The sequence below is a fragment of the Natator depressus genome, chromosome 7, assembly GCF_965152275.1.
Source record: "Natator depressus isolate rNatDep1 chromosome 7, rNatDep2.hap1, whole genome shotgun sequence".
NCBI lineage: Eukaryota > Metazoa > Chordata > Testudines > Cheloniidae > Natator > Natator depressus.
The window spans coordinates 6,649,927-6,672,957 of NC_134240.1; the positions used below are offsets into that span (position 1 = coordinate 6,649,927).

At 41.6% G+C, this 23,031-nt stretch overlaps 1 protein-coding gene across 30 annotated transcripts in view; it reads right to left on the bottom strand.

Moving 5' to 3' along the window:
• Positions 1 to 23,031, bottom strand: part of MAGI1 (membrane associated guanylate kinase, WW and PDZ domain containing 1) — a 485,483-nt gene that overhangs the window by 222,000 nt on the left and 240,452 nt on the right. For all 30 annotated transcript variants that reach the window (XM_074957428.1, XM_074957408.1, XM_074957403.1 and 27 more), the window contains exon 2: positions 7,657 to 7,773. In XM_074957428.1, the coding sequence (XP_074813529.1) occupies positions 7,657 to 7,773 (117 nt within the window). The remainder of the gene's footprint in view (positions 1 to 7,656; positions 7,774 to 23,031) is intronic.

A 23,031-nucleotide genomic window follows, 5' to 3' on the forward strand; every position in this document is an offset into this window, starting at 1 on the left:
CGGGGTTTCTACCAGTGAAATATGTACGACATACAAGGAAGAACATGCACAGAGTTGCAATTATTAAAATAAGTACATTCAACTACCACTGAGCCCATTTACCCCAGAACTGATTGTGGTCCTTTATATCCATTTCATAATTTTTCTCCTATGATGTGACATCACAATTTCTTGCTTTGTGTTATTGGCCTTCCTTTAAAACTTCAAAATTTCCTTTCACAGATGTGAGGAACTCTTGGAATGGGGGCCCTCTTTCTCAAGTTTCCCACAAAAATGTAAGAGAGCTTGAACAAACCAGACGACTGGATGTTACATGGTGCTGGTTTTTCCAAGTCTCCTTAGAATTCCATCCAACACTTATTCAATGTCTGTTTAACTGTTGCTTTCCATCTCAATGTGGCACCTTCAAGGTCAACTGTAGCAAATGGAGCTGGTGCTCTGGGATTCAAAACACAGGAAAAAACTGAACTCTGGGAGACTTGGCTGCTGCAGGGAACATGACTAGAAGAGATGTAACAGACCTATGTAACCTTAAGTGAGCCAGCCAATTTAACCCCCCCCCCCCCCCCCGTACGTGTTTATTTTGGGAAACTGACAACAACAGAACACAGTTAAAGAACCCAGAAGGACTTAAAGGAAGCCTTCAGGGTAAAATCTGCTGTGCAGAGAAAGAGCCTAGGTCTAAATCTCTGCCCTAAGAAAGCCATGATACTGACCTTGGGTGTCTCTGTATCTACAGCAAAAACTTCTACAGCCTGACTTCTTTTTAAAGTCTGTGGCCAAAAGGACAAGACAGGCATTATTAAATCCAAGGGTAACAGAATGGGAACTAATGCAGAATTTACATGAACTGGGAGGTAAGTGATTGCTGACCTGTGTTATTCAATTTTGTATCACGTATATTGCTTTGGCATGTTGTACTAGCTAATAACAAAAACAATAACAAGGCAGATTCAGGCTGCCAGGCCCACTAAACGTAGATCTCACTGCCTGAATGACTCTCAAGATACAGAAGACCCCCAGGGAGTAGCAAAGGAATCAAATGAATGGGACCAGGACACAAATACCAAACAAAGCCTGTCTGGAGGTAATAACATCTTTCTTATTCTTCTTGGTCCACTGTGAAAAGGGAGCTGCTGTCACATCTCTGTGAATAAGCAACTAGGACAAATGGCCAGTCCAGCTGGTTTATTTTAAACCGGTCCATTTTAGCATCATTTTAAGATGGAGATGACCTTGTCTGCCCAGCCTCCTGTATTTAGACATGCTGTCCTATTGTCATGTAATTGTCGAACCGAAGGACTGCACACACCTATTGTAACATTAAAGTATGTCACTACTGGGTATTATTGTCAATGATATAGTACAAATATATTCCAGACGAACCTACTTGGAAACACTAATTCGGAATGCAATGTTCTGGGGAGGTTCTCATGTTTACTCCCAACCAGCCATGTTTTCCACAGAGTAACTCTTTATGGCTGTCCTTTCAGAAAGGATGTGATAATGTTAACCAATTAGCATAGCCCAATGCTATTTTTAGTGGGAAGAGAGATATTTCCAGGAACAATAGTCTGTCAAAAAATAGCACAGGAGGCCAACCAACCTGAGGGCCTCTAGCCTCCTCCAAACCCAGAGATATTCCAAAGCCAAGTCTACACTATGGACTTTCGCTGATGTAGCTATGTCGGTCAGGGGTGTGAGGAGGTATAAATCGCTGATGGACACAGCTGTGCTGGCAGAATTCCCTAGTGTAGATGCAGTTATATACTGGTATAGATAGTTTTGCTTGGGGGTGGGTGAACCTGGAATAAGCTTAGACCGACAAAAGCACAATATTGCAGGGGTAAGTTGCACCCACACTAGAAAGACTCCTCTGGTGTAATAGCAAAGGCTTCCTAGCGCAGACCTGGCCCAAAATTGCTGAACTGCCTCCAGAACAGTATTCAGTGTCAGGAGCAATAAAGTCATTGACTAGCCTAGAAATATTGCATTTCTTCTGATGGCCTTAATGAACCCGTACCAGGTCAGAAACCAGAAATGATGCAATGCCTCAGAGTCAGGCAGGGCTATGGGAACCACCAGAGACTGTCAGCGTTCTAGACACGTGAATCACCCAACATAACAGGGGTCTCTAGTCTAGCTTTGGCAATGGATACTATGCCTAGGGAATTACGAGTGTGGTTATTTATCTGAGTGAGTGAAGAGAGCATCCTACCTCGAGTATCTTAAGGTGCTGCCTTCTCAGAAGTGAAGAACCCCCCCCCTCCCACAACACCTCAGAGCTGTCATACTATACAGCAATGAGGTGTATAAAAATAAACGATTGGCATTACGAATGAACCTTGGGTTCAGCTGACACGAGAACAGTCTCGGTCTCTAAACTGCATTTTTTTTTATAAGGTTTGTGTAGAGTAAGTGAAGTGTCATGTCTCCTGCATCCTGTCTGGCCCTAGCCTTTGATGATTAAGTTGGGCCCAGGATCTTTAGAAAGCTAATCTTGCACGTTTGGGTGTACCAGTAATATCAAAGTCCTCAGATCTCATGAGATTTGAATTCAGAGGCCCAAGGCCCATAGGAAGGCTTATCACATCTGCTGTTCACTATGACCTTAGCAGAAGATAGAGGCTGGTGTAGGTAGAAAGAAATTGCAGGCAGGGGTCTTGTGAGAGAGAGGCTTGTAACGCCTGAGGCAGGGAAGGAAGTAAAGAGCAGAGTCTTTGTTATAAGGGTTGACCACAAATCTGGCATAGCTTCAGGAAGGGTCATGGCTACCTGGCCCTTACCATCAGCTCCTGAGGTAACATGCAGTCGTGCATTTACAGATTTCTGTTTAAAAGCCCAGTTGGCACCCTGGATATTTTATTAAGCATTAAAAATAAAAATAACTGTATGGGCTCTGTGTGTGTTTGTTTGCTTTTATACATTGCACGGTAAATTTGAGTTTATTTCACTATTTCAAGGTCCGGTTTCTTTACAAAGTAGCCCCTGTGCTCAGTGGGTCATTTGCAAAGCCATCCGATCTCTGAATTCTGGCTTCGCTCTTTACGTGCGATTGTTATTTCACGTTCCAAAAAATGCAACGAGAGCTGCACCTCTCCACTCCTCTGTCCCTGTGTCTTTATGAGGAAAAGAGGTGTAGTCTTACCCGGAGTTAGCTAACTCGTGGTACATTCCTTGGGAAGACGAGACAGAATGTAGTTTTCACAAGAGTAGCAGATGGAATTAAAGACTAGTCTTCCCCATAGGATTTAGCTCAACTTGCTAACTTATGTGGAAACTACAAACTGCCTTGTCTTGACTAGGGTTTTACCTCTAATTAATTGACTCGACTTACTCTGATTATTTGTATTACCGTAGCCCCAAGGAGCCGCAGTGATGGACCAGGACCCCACCGTACCAGGCGCTGTATACACACAGAACAGACAGGCAGTTCCTGCCCCCAAAGAACTGACAATTTAAGTACAAAACAAGAGACAACAGATGGATACAGGCAGATGGGGAAGTACAACGAAACAATGAGACCATACCGGTCAGCAGGATAGGCAATGCTCATAACACCACCCCTTTTCTCCTACTGAAGACAAAGCCTTTCATTTAGTTTTGTTGGGTGGTTTGTCACCCGAAAAGTCGGCAGTAGTTTTACGAGCTGCTGTTTGACAAGCAACGTGGTAAATAAAAGCCCTTCATTTTTCCTTTAGAGCGTAACTTGCAGCCTAAGCCAGCTGAACTACAAGGGTTTGATATTAACCTCCTAGAACTTAGGGGGAAAAAGCTAGTTTATACCTCCTTCTCCATCGTACATTAATTAACCATCACTTCATTTAGTCCTGATAGCAGCAACAAGCAGCAGCAAGCTGTACAAGCATGCTCAGTCTGAGTGACCTTGTGTGCTTGTGGCATGTTTACCAGATAATCAGCAGGGAATTCCATTTTCAAAATACAAGACTTCATAATCCATTTGCACTAGAGATTGGTCCAGAGCTCTGGATTTACTGGTCACATGTACCAAGGAATAAAAGTATATGAGTATGCAACTAGATTAATCTCTAGACCTGTAAAAGCATCCCAAACCACCATGCCTAGAGCGGGTTCATTGAAATTCACACATGTACATGTTAAACGTCATATCGAAAAGCTGTGACTGATCTCCTTTCCACAGCACACAGAGGAAAAATAAAATGTTACCCAATGTATAGCTCTGCAAGGACAGGGGTACGTAATAAATAACCTCCCCTTTGCAGATTTTTCTACTTGTTACATAATTGGAACATGATTACAGATGTTCTTATTAACACCAGAAGAAAACATCTCTCTCCTTGTTATTTTTAAAAGGCAGAAATCACTCTGCCCCTTCCCTCCCTGCTACCCCAATTCTAAATCAAAGCATGGCAAGTTTAAATTCGAGCAGTTTAACTCACAGTCAAGTTCAATAAATCTCAGAAACAAATCAACAGAAAGCATTTCCAAACGTAACCTTGGCAACACAGAAAATGCTTCAACAGAACTTCTGCACATTTTCTTTATTTGCGGTGTCTGAAATTGGAATACAAGGCAAAAGAAATACATGGGCAGAAGGATATTAGCATCAGGACTCTGCAGCCACTGAGCTGCAAATTGCAGTCATTCACATTCCAAGAAGGCATCTTGTTCAGTCGTCCTTTAAAACCTGCAGCCAGGCACGATACAAGCATAAAGACTCATCACATTTTGGACGGACAAACCGGAAAAGGGAAGCGTTCAATAGAATCCGTGTTTATTCATTATAGCTACGCAAAGCATTTCAAAGAGTACTTCAGTCCCTCCTTTCCACTGATGAAATAAGACTAACGCAGCCATGACACACAGTTATTGTCATGAAAGGAGTCAAAGTGTGTCAAACAGTTGCCACACAATGGTATCCATTACTCCAGCCAAGTATTTAATAGATAGCCCTTAAGGAAGAAATGGGCATGTTATCCCAACTACCATTACATGGGAACTGTTGGCAAGGGTTGATTTTTTGATAGCCACTACACTCAATATTTCAGTAAGCCTCTGCAATAGATAAATCAGCTGTTGTTCCTGTAAAAGATAGGTAAGCCTCAAAATGTTTGGCAACTCATTTAAATACTTCAAGATTTAGATGTTTGCTTAAATTTTAACCACGCCCCTTAGGAGAGCTGCCATTACTTTTCCACTGTGCCCTGAGTGTACTCAGATTGATGGGGAGCATCTTTGGCTCTAATATGGTCCCCGCATGAAGGCAGGAAGTGCAAAGCAGTGACACATTGCGGGGGGGGGGGGGGCATTCCCCAAACTCCAAAAAGGCCAGGTTCAGTTTGAGCTTGGAGCAAAAATTCAGGTAATTTATTACACAGTTCTCCTGAATCTTTAATGGGCAAAAAATACCTTTCTGAACTGAGGGGGAAATAGTTTTCAATTCGGGTGGGTTTTTTAAAAAAAGACTTCACTTTTTTTTTTTTATCCAGCTTGACAATTGCACGAAAAGGGAGGTTTGTTTCTAAAGAGTTTGTCTGTTCCTGTTGCTTATTTCATCCTTCAATTCAGGATGATGTAGTGCCCATCTTTTAAAAAGGGAAGAAGGAGGATCCTGGGAACTACAGGCCAGTCAGCCTAACCTCAGTCCCTGGAAAAATCATGGAGCAGGTCCTCAAGGAATCAATTCTGAAGCACTTAGAGGAGAGGAAAGCGATCAGGAACAGTCAGCATGGATTCACCAAGGGCAAGTCATGCCTGACTAATCTAATTGCCTTCTATGACAAGATAACTGGCTCTGTGGACGAGGGGAAAGCAGTGGACGTGTTGTTCCTTGACTTTAGCAAAGCTTTTGACACGGCCTCCCACAGTATTCTTGCCAGCAAGTTAAAGAAGTATGGGCTGGATGAATGGACTATAAGGTGGATAGAAAGTTGGCTGGATTGTCGGGCTCAACGGGTAGTGATCAATGGCTCCATGTCTAGTTGGCAGCCGGTATCAAGTGGAGTGCCCCAAGGGTCGGTTCTCGGGCCGGTTTTGTTGAATATCTTCATAAATGATCTGGAGGATGGTGTGGATTGCACCCTCAGCAAGTTTGCAGATGACACTCAACTGGGAGGAGAGGTAGATACGCTGGAGGGTAGGGATAGGATACAGAGGGCCCTAGACAAATTAGAGGATTGGGCCAAAAGAAATCTGATGAGGTTCAACAAGGACAAGTGCAGAGTCCTGCACTTAGGACAGAAGAACCCCATGCACCGCTACAGACTAGGGACCGAATGGCTCGGCAGCAGTTCTGCAGAAAAGGACCTAGGGGTTACAGTGGACGAGAAGCTGGATATGAGCCAACAGTGTGCCCTTGTTGCTAAGAAGGCCAATGGCATTTTGGGATGTATACATAGGGGCATTGCCAGCAGATAGAGGGACGTGATCATTCCCCTCTATTTGACATTGGTGAGGCCTCATGTGGAGTACTGTGTCCAGTTTTGGGCCCCACACTACAAGAAGGATGTGGAAAAATTGGAAAGAGTCCAGCGGAGGGCAACAAAAATGATTAGGGGACTGGAACACATGACTTATTAGGAGAGGCTGAGGGAACTGGGATTGTTTAGTCTGCGGAAGAGAAGAAAGAGGGGGGATTTGATAGCTGCTTTCAACTACCTGAAAGGGGGTTCCAAAGAGGATGGATCTAGACCGTTCTCAGTGGTAGCTGCTGACAGAACAAGGAGTAATGATCTCAAGTTGCAGTGGGGGAGGTTTAGGTTGGATATTAGGAAAAACTTTTTCACTAGGAGGGTGGCGAAACACTGGAATGCATTACCTAGGGAGGTGGTGGAATCTCCTTCCTTAGATATTTTTAAGGCCAGGCTTGACAAAGCCCTGTCTGGGATGATTTAGTTGGGGATTGGTCCTGCTTTGAGCAGGGGGTTGGACTAGATGACCTCCTGAAGTCCCTTCCAACCCTGATATTCTATGATTCTATGATCCCCCATTAATGGCATCATCCCATTTCTACAGCAGCAAGCAATGATGTCTTAAAAAGGTTTGAAATTGCACAAGTCAAATAAGCATCAAGAGCAAATCAATTTGAAGAAGAAAGATCCTGTTCTTATTCAAAGGTACTGAGCGATACAAGAAGTGGAGCGGGGGTGGAGGGAACCATACTATCCGATGTTAACACAGAACTGTTTCTACATCAAATGTTTGTCCAAGCTTTACGTAAGGTATCAGCCAACCTGTAAATGCTATATAAATAGCGGCTACATGATGGAACTCTGACATGCAGCAAGACAAGGTGTGACCGTTCCAGAGCACTAACCAGCAAATCAGAACTCCAGGATGAAGTGGTTTCAGTACAAAACCCGCTCTTTCCCTCGCTCATTCCCCACCATCTCACTTCCTTCCCCGTCAACTGTAAATTTATCTTCAAACCTTTACCCATCGCAATCCATTCTGGAACTACCCATCCACTTTGCACCTGATCTCAGCCAATCCACAGACACTACTTTGCCAGCAAGGAGCCACGCATATCATCTTCCCCGCTGTCACCAACACAAGAGCCCCATAGCTGTAAATCAGATCTCTCCTATAGCAGTGCACAGCACCACTTAAAGTTTACCACCAAAAGGATTTAATTTTATCACATGAACTCCACTGGGGGAATTTTTCATTACTTACAAGGCACAGCATGGCGATAAAGGTTATCTCTAATTGTCTGCTGCAGCTCGTGATCTGGAGATCCTTTCTGAAACCTCTGGTTGAGATAATGCCTCAGATCTTTGTTCAGTCTACTTCCTGCAAAGAGAAAACAGCTATTTAAAAAAACAACAACAACCACCCCCAATAATTGACCAAAACAAGACACTCCGGTACACACACTTCTCTCTCTGGGAAGAGGATGAGAGAACCAATGCCATGGGACAGATGTCAAGTCATGATGTTTAATATGTTACTGGAAGGGGCTCAGATACTAGGGTCATGAACAAGGAATAAAAACCTACATAGAACAGAAAAAAAAAATCTCTCTCAAAACAAAAAAAAAGTTGATGGGAAGTTCCTAACCAGCTCTATTCCCAGCTACACAGAAAAATGACAAGAAAATCTATTTCTTGCTGGGCACAGCTAAGAGGTGCCCATTCAGGCAGTAGCAGTTAGAGCTGGGCAGGAAATGGCTTTCCAGTCATGGGAAAATGCGTCCCATCCCAAATCCGCATAAAACATTAAAATCTTGAAACTGTTGGCTGACCGATCTTCAAAACAAAAACATTCAGTCCAGGTCAAGCAAAACATTTTATTTCAATTTAGACTTACGTTTTATTTGACTGTCGTTTAAATTTCTAAAAGAAGAGTCATTTCGAGTCAAAACCAGAACTTTTCTTTTAGAAAATGGCCCACTGTCCCATTGCAGTTGGTCAGGGAGAAAAAAAACTTGGGAGCTGGTGATTTTATCGAGCAAGCAGAAACAACAGAGGGAACCCCATTGGTCCAAACAGCTGAATGAGCAGGGGGCAGAGGAATATCCTATATGCATAATAATACCGTTCCAGAACTTTTTATAACAGAATTGTTAGTATCAGAATAGTTTTTAAAACTCTAAATAGAATTCTTTCACTAAAACAAAATTTCATGTGATCTTCTCCAAATAACATTGATGGTTTTTAAAAAGGTGGAAGCAGCTGAGATATTACAGCAAGGAAAATTCTGTAGTGTCAGCACATCACATTTATAAAGACTATGAATCAGATATGGCTTTTTTGCCTACACATGACTATAAATCAATATAAGTATAAACTTTCTGGTAATATAGTCATTCACAGACCGGCAGGGACTTAACGTACTGTAGTTAAATCTGATTATGAAACACTTCATTTAGAAACAACCATCTCCTCTACAGTTGTAAGGAGCTCTACTCTATCAGAGAATTGTGGTATTAATAACTCCTCTGGACAGTGAAAAGCAGCCATTGTTATTAATTCTGTTGAGTTCCCACTAATGAGCTTCCAGCAGGACTCTGAATTCGTACCATTTTTTGGTTTTGGTTTTGTTTTAGAACATTTTTATACACTGCTTTATCATATACTCATTTGTTTATTTCCATCTCACTGTCAGGAAAGATCAAACATACTCATTGTAGAAGCACCTGAAATAAGCCCAAACTAATGAAGGTTACATTGCATCATTATACTTTCCTTACTTGTTCTGGGAACATCCCTCACTATGGCTCACCACCCAAGTGTCTAACAAAAATAGTTAGAATAGGATGTTAAAAGTGATTTCCTGTGGGATGGCTTACTTGGAGCTGGCTAACTTTTCACTGTGGCAATTCAACCTTCACAAGTGACCTTCTCAATTCTGTGTATGTGACAGTAAGGGATATTTCCTTCTCTTACTTCTAAAGGCAGATTTTGCAGGAGTCAAAGGATGGCATACCCTGAAAGGATGAATCACTGAATTTTTCATCTTTTAATTCAACAGCTAGTCCTTATTTTTCCCTCACAAGCCAATGTTAAACAAGGTTATGCATAAGCAAGAAACAAACATCCCAAACATATTTTGCATATAATGTAAGAAAGTATTCCACTGAGAAAATTAACACTGTGAACTGCATGCATTAAAAAAAACAGGTTGTCTTCTGACATGCATTATGTATTCAGTTATTTGTGTCGCAGTAGTCAAGGCTCTGCTAGGACTTCCTAACTATATAACTTATAATGAATGCATGATACCCTTCCTTCTAGAATTGGTCAAAGTTTTGGAATGCTTTTTTCCCACAGAAATACCTTTTTTCCAAATGTTGACTTCTTTGTAATTTCTATTTTATCAAAAATTACACTGAAATGTATTTAACATTTTCATTCGGAACATATTGTATTCGGTTTCAGAAATAAGCCATTTTCAAAAATGAATTCTTTGAATTTTAAAATTTCACCATGTGACTAAACTGACCAAAAAAGATTTAAAAATGTATTGCAAAAATGAGAAAAAAAAATTTTAAATGGGGGGCTGGGGGGGATTTGCAATTTTTTCCTTCATTTTTTGACTAGCTCTCCATCATGCTATGAATCTCTCAGATTCTTGCTTTTCCTTTCAGGAAGCTGTCACTTAATATACATTTTGAAACTTGAGTTTCTACTCAAGGGTCTGGGATTTAAAATAGGTTTTCCTAAACTTTGGACTAAACAAAGGAAACTTGGGTTACATGTCATTATGGGTTTTGTTTGGATGTACAAGAACACGAGTAACCAGAGTTCCAACGGTTTTCTTTCCAATGCTGTTACACTTTGGAAGCCAAGTTGTTCAGTGAGAAAAACAAACCCAAACAGTGAAACAGAAAATAACTCAGTGGGTGGAATAATATTGCTCATTCTCGTTTGTTCCCAGCAACAATAAATTATTGTGTGCGTGTGTCTGTCTGCATCCTTACTATGCTGCCATCTATTCAGTATAGTGCTTGCTTTTAAACACATTTTTTTCAATCCTGATTTCCTGTCTCACTCAGTGTTTCTCAAATAGTTATTTAATAGCAGAGTAACTAACAAACATTGATCTTTCAAAAACCGTAAACTTCCTCACATTAGCATTGGATCTATTCCAGTCACAGTCCCAAACTGCTACATAGGAGCAAATAGGTAAAGGATCACCCAGCTTCTCTTTCCTTGTATAAAAATATCCATCTACTCCAAACAGCCTCAATGAGAATTTGTGCTATTATGTTGGGGCCAAATCCTGCTCACCTTACTCCCATGGGTAGTTCCAATAAAGCAAAGAGACTAAACTGCAGAAGTGAAATAGCAGGATTCGAGTCTTTGGGAAGAAACTTCAACCATTACCATTCCAGAGCAGAGAGCACCTGTTCCCACCATCCTTTAGACATTCCAAACTCCGAACATGTGATCTATATCCTGTAGACACTTAAGTAAGTTTTTTAATATTATTTTATGTTCATGCAATGTGGGGTCCAAGTGATATTATAATAGCTTTGCACTTTTATAGTATGAAGATGTTTTCTCCCCATTTATTCAACAAGATGGCTATAGATAATCTAGGTCATCAACTGTATTCTGACAGAGCCTAATACCATTTGTACTAGGATAGGTCACAGCCAGGATACAGTTGTCTCTGACCTACATTACGTACCTCACATAAACAGGTTGACATGCTAGTGCATATTCTCAATTTATTTTTAAGCAGGAATGTAAGGACTACTACTGCTGTTTCACAATGGTTAATGGCTCTGAACTAGATAAATCCATATTTCATCTGTATATCACAACACAATTCCACTATTTAGCGAGATTTCTTTTTTAAGAAGCTCTATAGCAAGAGGATTTCCTGAGGTCACACAAAGGCAGTTTCAAAGTAACAGTGCCATGAAGCAAGCGGAGGTTAAAAGGCCTTACTATAGAGATAACAGTGCAATGAAGTCATCTCTCTCTCACAGCCTAATGGCTATATCGAGAGGGAAAGCAAACTTTTAGAAGAAGCAAAGTTTACATTTTGGGTTGGCAGGATAAGGGTATTAGTCAAGTTGGCTTATAATGGGGGGTGGGGGGGGAGAGAAGAGAGCCTGGAGGGGCAGGGACCGTTTTTTTTAAATGGGTTTGTACAGCACCTACCAGGATAGGATCCTGATCCATGCGTAGGGTCCCAGGCCATTACCACAACACAAATAATAAATGGAAATCACCATCAATTGATGGTGGGGACTTACTAATAGTGGATTTTGCCTATATTCTAGAGCTAAGGTTGTTTGTGATGCACAAATATTTTGTTAGTATCTGCAGGAATTTATATTCTGCTTCCGTACCTATGAATGCTCATTCTCATGGCAAGCTCCACTAAGCAGCAACCCATCTCAGGACCCAGAATGAGGGCTGAATGCTCCTGACCATATCATCATCAAATGTTCCTAATCCCAGTAGCTGTTAGAAAAATGATAATATTTTGTGCTATATCATTTCATTCTACTCCATCCTGGTCTTCCAGCTGCTAACCAAAAGTGATTATAAATAATGGGGCTATAAAAGCCATTCAATAATTAGAACACTCACTGGTCATATGCCAGCAATGACAAAAGAGAGTGATTTATGTAAGTCAAGTATGTCACATCTGCCAGCCCAGAGTTTTGTTACTGATGTGGCTTTAAGGTCATAGCTTAACACTGTTCTAACAGCCATTTGTCATGTAGGACAGAGAGAGAGAGAGATGGAGACAAGAGAAATGAAATATACCACTACTGGTTATTTTTAAGCAAAAGAAGAATCAAATAAATCTAACAGTGCCTTTCTACTTTCCTAATTTAGAGTATCCACTGAGGTCAAAGTAAGAGGTGAGTCTGATACACTGGCTCACTTGCTTTCATCATCAGTTTGCAAAAGCCTAAGTAAGATCACATAGCGAAAGACCTGCCACCTGAATGTAGCTTCCTAAAGTCAATATAATTTGTGTTCTTTCTGTCAGCCACCCACAAAGTAAAAGCATCATATAAATCCACCATATTTTGGTAAACTGTTTGCTGCTATATTTTATTAGTGCAAGAAAACTTAAACCAGTCTTTTATTTCTTGGATAACTAAAGAAATATTTATCTGAACCCTGCTGAGGGAGTTGGCTTTACATTTAACACAACTTGACAGGGATCTTATTTGATTGCATCCATGTTTGTTTCTTAAAGCGCTAACGTGAGATCTTGGTTGCAATGCACAAACAAAATCCTGCACAAACCCCGGATTGATGGATGTCGTGCTGGAAACAAACCAGTGCACCCATATCATCACCTATCATTGCAGATGTTTGCTTCAGTAGCCATATGGACTAGAGTAAATTGGCAATAGGCCCTGACCTGTGAATTCATATTGGTTCGCTGTTGGAAATGCCATGAGCCAACTAAGGTCTCGATCCCAAAGGCTCGAACATTCAGGCAGGCTCTGTATGGGCACAGGAGAACTGTAGGACCAGAGCCTACATGCCTCCCTTACTATATATTTTAATACATGTATATCTACAATCAGTTTAATTTAAAATACCTACTTACCTTTCCCTGGGGAAAGTTAACTAATCATACAATTTTTTTCCCAATGCTTACTCTTTTTATTTAAAAAAGATCCACCTCAAAATCCTTGTAGCTCATGATCTCCTATGGCGCATTTGTTACGACTGAAAACTATAATAAGCCACAGAGCTGTACTACTTAGACGAGCACAAAGTAACAGAATCAACTACCTCTGCAGAAATACAACACAGCTTGGAAGGCATGGTTAAGTCTTCAACAGCACAACAGCTGCTGAATCAGCAGAGAGTACTTCAGCCTCGATCATAATTTTTGACTGGAGAATGAATAACACTTGTTACTTTATTACTAACAGAACTTTTTATAAATATTATTTTAGGTGTCGTTTGTGAATCTGAAGGAAACCCATTCACTCAAAACTTTTCAACACTGTTCAAAATCAAGAACAGGCAATGGTTGTCTTGGCACAGTATATTTTGGTATCTCTCTTAACCTGTAAGGCACGTATGGGTGAGTGACCCAGCACTAGAATAGTAATTCAGCATTTGCTGCTTTAGAAATACTCCTTAACAGTTCATAAATCCACAGTAAATCCATCATATGCACTTTTACATCACTGCACTGCATTTAGAATGTGTCCCACCTTATACTATGCACATTAAGGATTTGTTCAATATCTAGCCAAAGTTTAAAAAGTCAAGTTAAAAGCACCAGACAACACACACTCTTTCAAGGTAAGAAGTAGAAAAGCACAAAATGTTGCCACGGCTGGCTTGACAATCTGAGGGGTCTGGATACACACATTTCTCATCCCAGCTGTTTTCAGAGGCATTCCAGTACGTATGACGACACAGGTCAGCCAATCGAAAACCCGGGCTTCTCACAGCCAACCCCTGTTCTGATCTCTGGGTGGACCATCCCCACTACATTGCTTTCAGAGTTGGATAAAAACTGCGGCTAGCCTCCCTTGCGCTCCCTAACCTCAGTATTTGGCCATGCCTTTTCATCTGCTAGGGCACGCTGAAGTGTGGGTTCCAACAATACGTGTGATGGGTCTGCTAACAGCAGCCACACTGCAACAAGAAAAGAGAAAATGGAGAAGAGCGAGGATCTGAACGGAAGTAGTGGCAGAGGGACTGCAGAAGAGAAATGGGTGGGAGGGTGGAACTAATCAAGACCATAAGGTTTAACTAGGCATTAAGATAGGACATCAGCCACTCGAAGACCACATCAACCAAATCCAGGTGGTAGAGCCTAAGAAAATGTGTTAGTTGAGTGCCAGGTGGTCAGGCACTTCATTTGACTAAATCCCCCTTTGCCCCCGTACACAACCCCAAGTTGGGTGTGAGACTAATTCACCCCAGAATTCTGGGGTTACTGGAAGAGCAATCAGGGGCAGCAAGGGGAAGGAGATGAATGAGAGTCTGGGTCCTGTTCTCCCTCCTCCTCAGAGTTATTCTCTGAAAAGAGGAAGGAGTATTTTTCACCCAGAAGGCTGAGAAGAGGTCCCAGTAAAAAAACAATGGAAGTAGCCAGGGAACCAGGGCGGGGGACGGGGAGAGAGAACGGGAAACGTATGGGACCCTTTATTGGTAACTTCTTGGACGGGGGCGATGGGGACAGAAAGGATCCCCCTCATTTGAGAGGCGGCAGCTGATCCAAGCCATGGACCCCGGATGGAGGACCTCCCCAAAGAAAAGGTAGAGACGTCTGGAATAGATTGATGGTCTCCTACAACTTGCCCTGGGATTCTCCTTCTGAGTTGGAACTGGCACAAACATCCAGTACAGTACTGCCTCTGGTCCGGTTTCCACTCATCCTGGCTACAAAAAGTTATCACGCCAGGTGGCAGGAGATTTCCATGCAAATTGATCCTACATCGCGGGAGTGAGTGAGGTAGAAGAGAAGGGGCGTTTGGGGCCTTCTGTAGCTCCATATAGGCTCTGGAGGTCTGGTGGTGGTGAATAAAGATGGTGCTCCTCCAGAAAAGGTGGCAGCTGCAATTGTCCCAGCAAGAGACAGGAGAACTGAAGTAAGATCTCCTGCCAAGCAAGGGGATGGTGCCTCTGGCCTGGCCACCTCCTACCTGAATGGCATGAACGGAGAGACACCCATACTATGGGCTCACGGCACCTGTATCACAGAAGTAACCTACATTTGTTACACCTTGAGACACTGCTATGCATAGTGGAGCCAAGTTTTCAGTACTACCCGAGGAGGTTTTCCCTGAGGATAGCTTAAATTATCTGGACATAAAAATCATCATAAGGGTTGTGCGGTTAACGATGTCGTTTATTTTAATGGCTTTCAGTGGCACTCAGCTACCTTTTCCTCCCTCACACCAATTCCTGAAAAATGTTGCAGGTTACCTGCATTTGGCACAGTTTCTTTTTCCTTTCTCTCTTTGAAGAATCCACATCAAACCACTTGGGAGGGGCACGCGTGTGAGTGAGTGAGCGACAGACAGAGCGTGCTAGGCTTTCAAACTCTGGCTGTAATTGACACAAAAGAGCGAGGTGAGCAGAGGTGAAGAAAAGGGGCCTGCTGGGATTGAAATGAAAATATCTAGGACAAGTCATACTATGGAAACAGAAAGAGCTACATGCACATTACACTGTTCAGGAGACAGCTGTGGGAGACCGAAGAACTATAAGATCCTCTGGAATTGTTTACAACTTGAATTGGGCTATACCCCCGACAATTACTGTAGAAGATCCTACTGCAATCAGGCCATAGGCCGAAATCAATTTGATGCCAATCAAGCTGCAACATCAAGTCATGTCCATAGGAACGCCCTACTGGAGACATCCTCAAGTCAAAAGCCTGGCTCAGAAACCCATGCTCCTTCCAGACTTTGAGGAAATTAATATCCAGATCTGAACTTTGAAATGCAGGCCCACTTCTCATTTGAATACATTTTGTCTGACACACAAAGGCACAGCTGTAGAGGGGATATTTGTTACCGTACAGTCTAACAAGAAAAAGCAATTAGTATGAAATAGTCATTAGTGGCAAGAGTTGCAGATGTTGCGACGCGAGTTTAATAAAAACTCCTACACATCAAAAGTGAGTGCAGAATTAAATCTCTGCAATATCGTAGTCCAGTACGTAGACTCATTCCATGAGAGACTGTGCAGAATTCTAGCTGAGCATTTCACTCTGACCCCATCATTAACCATGCCACCGGTGGACACCTCCTAAAATACATGAACATTTCACCACGAGCCCGTAGCTTCTGATAACACCTTTCCAGAAAAAAAACAGGTTGTATCAGAGCCAGCCATGCACACAGAGCATTTTTCACAGATATCTAATTTGTAATGGTTTTCATGGAGCTCAAGCAAGTTTTCAGCACGAAGCAAACCTGGTGGAGGCATTGTTCCACTGTCTTTGTTTTGATCCAGTTACAGTTTACTTTCCTTGCTTGTCTGGAAAAGAGACTGTTCTCCAGACAGGGTCTGGAAGGCAAGAGATGCAAAAGGGAAAAAAATTAGGCTGAAAAAAAAAAAAAGCTTTAGTCTTTGAGTTAACACGAACGACCTGTTTGTGAGAATTAGCTACACACGCCTGTGCGTCTCCTGACAGAAGTTACCGTATGTTCTAAAACCAGGATATAATGTGAGAGCCGCAAAAGCCAAATCAGCTTGGGGAGACAGAAGGCATTACTAAGCTTTAACAGAACAAGCCCTAACATAACAATATGCCAAAGAATTCATTTTCCAAAACAGAGATGGAAAAATATTTTCAAAATCTGTTATCCTTCCCTCAAATATAGCATACGATTCTTCCAGAAAATGGCGGGGAGGGAGGGAAGAGACACGTGCCAGTATTATCGGAGTCTGAGCTGTCATTTTTCGTTTTTTTCAGCTCCATCTCAAACCTTGCACCATCAGTCAGTCCCTTCCCATAAGTCAGTTACTACTTCTCCTTGATTGGCTGGAGTGAGTTAACCTGGCCAGGAAATAGAAACATGAGGCTGGAAGGGATCTAGTCCATCCCCTCTCACTATGGGATTCCTCATTTTAGGATTCTAATTGGAGCCAGGGTGGCCACTCACGTATTCCCAGAATACCTGGATATTCTGGGTACTCCTGGGTATGGCATGGGCCTACCCTGCCGGCATGACCTTACATGCATGGTGCGTATGAGGTCATACTACATGGAGGAAACCACTGTCATGAGTGTCCTGCTCCAGCCCCACCAGCATGGTCATGCCGGCAAGCACGGAATGACGTGCTCTTCCAAAAGGCATCCCCTGTCCAATACCAGACAAAACCACATCCTGTTTTGTCTCAGTCCTGGATGGAGGACAGCCCACCCAAAAAGAGGGCTATCAGGTTTAAAACCAGACGATTTGCCTGCCTAACCACAGCTTCATAGTAGTTCCTTCTGTCCTCATTGGATCGTGGGTATGCATCAACATTAATTGCCTGGTTTTCAGAGACGCTCGATACCTGAAGCTCCCACTGAAGTCCAGTGGAGTGCAGGCATTTAGAACTTTTGAAAAATCAGGCCAGTAAATGTATATGGTTATTAATATGACTGGTTAAAAACTGGGTTTCTGCCTAAGCAAAAGCTTTTCAGGAGACGTATCTGCTTTCCACAGAAATTGTGACTTTTTGTCACCCCCCCCCCCCACAAAAAAAAAAAACAGAAACAAAAACAAACCAATATCTAACCCTGAAAAATTTCAATTTGCAAATGTCCCCACAGAGCCTCTGAAGAGTTACAGCTCAGGAGCTTCATGACTCCCTTCTCCTCTAAGGGCTGGGCTCTCTGGCTGGACTACATCTCCCATGATACACTGTGATCAGGTGATCCCCAGAGCAAGAGAAGAAAATTTCTCAGTTTTTGATGTTTTGCCAAAAAACGGAATTTTCGGGGGTGGGAAGTTGGAGAAAGAGAGGTGGAAGTGGGAGAAGAGGGAAACAATGTTCTGGTCTGCGCTAGTGATTAAAATAAACCCAGCAACAAGACTTGCGATGAAAATCTGGAAACAATTTAAAGTCCTGATCCTGTCCCTTTAGCTTCAAAAGGTGCAAATTTAAACATACAGTAAATGGGACACTTCAACCTCCCTAACTGAAAATTACATTATTGAGCAGCACAAGTGCAGTATCTAGAAGAATGGTCAATCAGAGATCTGAATGCTAAGTTGAACAGTCCTGAGCTAGACAAATCAACCTGGCAAATCTTTTCCATTGTTCAATGGATCAAAAGTTTTAGAAACTGTAATTACATCAAGAGGAGCCTCCATGTGAAGGTATTACTGGTAGGAAGTTTGAAAACAACACACGACACAATAGCTCTCCCTGTTTGCAGGCAACAGGAATGGAATTCTAAATTTTTCTCCAAACATTAATAGCTTGCTATCCTTGCCAAGCGTTCAGGAGGGATGAGCTTGTAGGCACTTTAATACAGTATTAATGTATTCAACTGGAACAACAAATTGTCAAAAAAAGTGTATGACAACAATGTAAACATCACTTAACTAGTTCACTGTTGATTATTTTAGCAAAAACATTCAGATTCTCTTGGATTATGACCATTTCTCATTCCTCCACTCTATTGTGACCCAGGGCTATGTTTTGCCATATTAAAAGCCATGTAATAACAATCTCTTTTCAGCGCTGAAACATTGATCCATTCGTAAAAAAATCAAGTTAATCTATTAAGCTATTACTATGCAACATAAATCTAACAAGCCATTTAAGGCAGTGGGGAAAAAAACATTTCACATACAGTTTACTAAACTTTATAACAAATGACTTTTTCCCTTGGTGTTGTGGTCTCGTTTTCTTAATGGTTTTGGATATAGAATCATAGAATATCAGGGTTGGAAGGGACCCCCAGAAGGTCATCTAGTCCAACCCCCTGCTCGAAGCAGGACCAATTCCCAGTTAAATCATTCCAGCCAGGGCTTTGTCAAGCCTGACCTTAAAAACCTCTAAGGAAGGAGATTCTACCACCTCCCTAGGTAACGCATTCCAGTGTTTCACCACCCTCTTAGTGAAAAAGTTTTCCCTAATATCCAATCTAAACCTCCCCCATTGCAACTTGAGACCATTACTCCTCGTTCTGTCCCAGTATCATATCCCAGTATCATGCTTCTGTCATCCTACCTCTTTCCTCCACAACAAATGTTCACGTTACGAATGATACCACCACATTTCCAAAAACGAAATAAAGGCTTCTATTCGATATAGAGCGAAAATGTATTTCTAAAGACAATGGACACATTGCATTTATTAGTGCAGAGTAAAGAAATTGTTAAAGGTAAAATATTTTGTGGTGGCTAAAGACTCCAATCACAAAGAAACAGGGTTGCTGACCAAAGTACAAGTAGTTCTTTCAGATGTAAAGCTGAGAAGTCCATAACTGAATAAGGATATAGCCTCTTTTGATAAAAACATAGCAGTGGATTAATGGAGAGGAAGCTTGGTCTTATGGTTAAGACACTGGGCTATGACACAAGAGTAGGGTTGGTCAGAAATTAAAAACATTGATTTGCCGAAATCAAATGTTTTGTGAGAATGTGTTAATTGCAATTTAACTTTTGCCGAGACCAGACAGGCGTCTATGGAAACCTACATATTTTCCTGCCAGCTTGCCAACCTCCCCAGATCCACAGCAGTCTGGTTGATGGACTGGGGCTTACAGGGTCCCAAGTACCCTGGCAGCTCATCCAGTGGACTGCTGTGAAGCCAGAACTCCTGGGAGCTCACGGAGCATAATTTTGCAAACTTCCAGTTCTACTATTAATGTTGAGTTTGGGATTTTCAGCCTAACTTGGGAAATACTACTACTAATTCTTTTCCAGAATGCCTTTGGCTTGTCACAGAGGGATGATACTGCAGAACTTGCAAACACTGAAATACTCCATGACACACAAGGTTTCCGTTCACAATACTTTTCTCACATGGGCCATTCACTCAATCCGTGAAATCTGAAACGCGCTGTCAGCTATCCAGGCCTCCAGTTAGTTAATCAAAGCCAGGTCCCAAGGATGCCCTCATGGGAAACTTGAAGATCAAGCCGAGTCAAGAAACTGTTTTCCAGCCTTCAAAACAGGAGGTCAGAAGCAGGAGACAAACTGGAGATCAGAACCACGAACTGGGAACCAGAACCAGACTTGATCAGGATATCAGAAGGTCAGAGGCAGGAACCACAAATCAGATGCCAAGAAATCAAGCCAGGGAAGTGGGACCAGGAAGCACAAGGGCACTCAGTCCAGAGCAGGGTGCAGCCATGTTGTCTGGACAACTTCCTGTTCCGGCAGCTGGCTAACGTAGAGCCAGCAGGCTAATCAGCCACTCTGGGACTCTGCCCATCAGATATGAGGGGAGGAGCCTCACACAGGGGCTGGGCTTTATGGGTCCCAGGTAAGCTATCGTCAGCAGGCTGCCAGGTTGAGGGTTGGAGCATGGCTGCTCCCACGAACCCTGCGGGAACCATAGGTCATGACATTCTGATACACATAGAGACACCTTTGCCAGCCTGCCATATTTAACATGTTTTAACCCATTTCAGAACTGCAAGCTGTAAAGTCTGTTGCTTAGGTTTTGAATTTACTGGACTGGTATTTTTCTTCAGTCTTATTTCATACAAGAGCCTATTTGACAGCTATCAATGCCAACTGTGCCTTCTTATTGTTCTTAAGTGTGACATGAGACTTCTGGGATAATTACATTGTTTTTAAAGGACGCTTGGTACACTGGACAGTGCAATTCTTTTTGCAATACACTGTTCCTCTGCAGCTCCATTCAAGGCAACATGCTCTCTTTCAATATCTATACAGACTCCATTGTTTCTTCCAAGCCAGGTGCTTTTGAAGTTGCTCTATAAGCAACGTGTCCAGATGTGCGTACAACATCAGCCCCATGATTGTCAGATTTGCCTATTTAAAAAGCTGTTGACTACTATTAGTTTGCCATCCTGTTTGAAATAACTAGACTTTCTAAGGATCAGTGGGAAAATATTCTTATAAGCAACATAAGCCAAGGTTCAGTCTAAACTAACAATTTATTTTTCCATATAGACAGGACAGATAATGAAAAAGAAGTATTCACATGTTCTATAAAGTACAGCTTTTCTATTTTAGGATCTGTCAGTAAGGATGGGACAACTACTGGACACAATAATCTCTTATTCTTTAAGGCCTGAAGATAACTATGTATACTATAAAACTATATCTCCTATTGTCTTAATTATCAGCCAGAGGGTTGGAGCATGAGACAGTGCTACACCACAAAATGAATATTTATGTCTTATTTAAGTGAGAGCAAAACGTACATTAAACTCCCTTTTTGCTCATATACTTAAAATGATACATCTGCCTGATGGGTTATATTCCACTTAGTTATTTTCAATCTGTGTTTAAGTACCATAAAGACAGCAGAAAGTAATCTCTCATAGTTTGCCTACATTTCCCGTGTTCGAATAGGAAACTTATTTCTCTCTTTTCCTTTTATGTCATTTGCTGAAAAGTAAAAAATGTCTCCTGCTTAGAACAGCATGCAAGGCTGTTGTTAAAGCTCTTTATAAGCCTCTTTTATTGCCTAGACTATAGCATAGTCTCATACCAGCGTGAAAGCACGATCAGTGGAGTCTCTCCACTATGATTCAACTCATCTGCATTCTAACAGCAAGAGAACCTACTATCGGGAAGAAAACGGTGCACGTCTCTAGGAAGAAAAAAAGAAAGAAAAAAGTCTCCCAGATGGTGGCAAACAGAACTGTGACTTCACTGCATTGGGGAAAATAAAAGTGTGTTCACTCTACCTATTTTTAATGAAAACAAATATAAAAAACAGATCTAATCACTCAGAAGTTATTTCAAAAGTATCGGTAGGAACTGTAAAACGCTAATGTTCAGCGGCAATGATGAACTTTAATTCACAAGCTGTTCCATTCTGGAGTATCAGTACTGATTGTACAGGCTTCTGCAAACAAAAACAAAACTGAGCTTTATTTTTTCCACTTTTCTTTTAAAACAGAGAATGAGGTGCTTTTTTCTTTCTTCTGGTCTGCTCAGAAGCCACAGTTAAAGATTTAAAAAATAACTAATAAAATGGGGAGATCACAGCTCACAGAAAAAGGCATCATCTTTTGGAAGTTTGATTTCAAATTTCAGTACAATCTGTCCTATAACGACAAGTAAGTATAAGATAGAGAAGATAAATGCAGTTCTGTAAATGGGCATCAAATTCAAGTTACCTAGAGACATCAAAAAAGGGACACTGAGGTTTAATATTTTGTTTTTAATAGGAAGGTTGAAACAGACAGCTATGGTTTTGAGACTTCATTGCCTCTGAGGCATTTTAAGTCTGCTTTAACAAATGATGCCAATGTTCCAGGTTGGGTTTTGTTCTGTTTAGGTTACCCGTATGGTTTCCCATGAAGACCAAAGGCAGCACCATGTTTTCTGTCATATTTATTCTACAGCCAAATTCGTATGCTTCTAACAACCACCCCACAGAAGACTAGCAATCATTTTCATAACTACATTCCAAATAAAACAGAATGTATAATTTTGGATTTGCAGCTCAAAATCTGATCAGGGCAGATTAATTTTCTGCACACATAAGAAATGCTTAAGATATTAAAACATTCACCATGTGTAACGAATGTCTGTATCTCTTATAAGCCTAGAGTCTCTAACAGGCAAGGCACATCTGCAGAGAGTTTATTGATGAGCAGTGAAGAGTAACAAGATTTTTTTAAAATATGCCTACATTAACCCACAAGTGACAAACTTTCGGGCACAGATTATCATTTGCTACATATGTTTGTAGGGCACCTAGCATAATGGGGCCCCCAATCTGATTGGCCTCCAGATGCTATGACAACATAAATATCAAGTAATGATCACAAAGGTAACGAAGGCACAATCACCATAGGGAATATCATGGGCATTTTTCAAGACTGCAAATTGTAAATGGGGTGGGGAGCATTTGAGAGGCATCAGACCTTGTGAGACGCCAGACGAGTTTGTGATAGGCTCTAAGAACTTCCATTGTTGATCCTATTAGAAGTACTGAACAT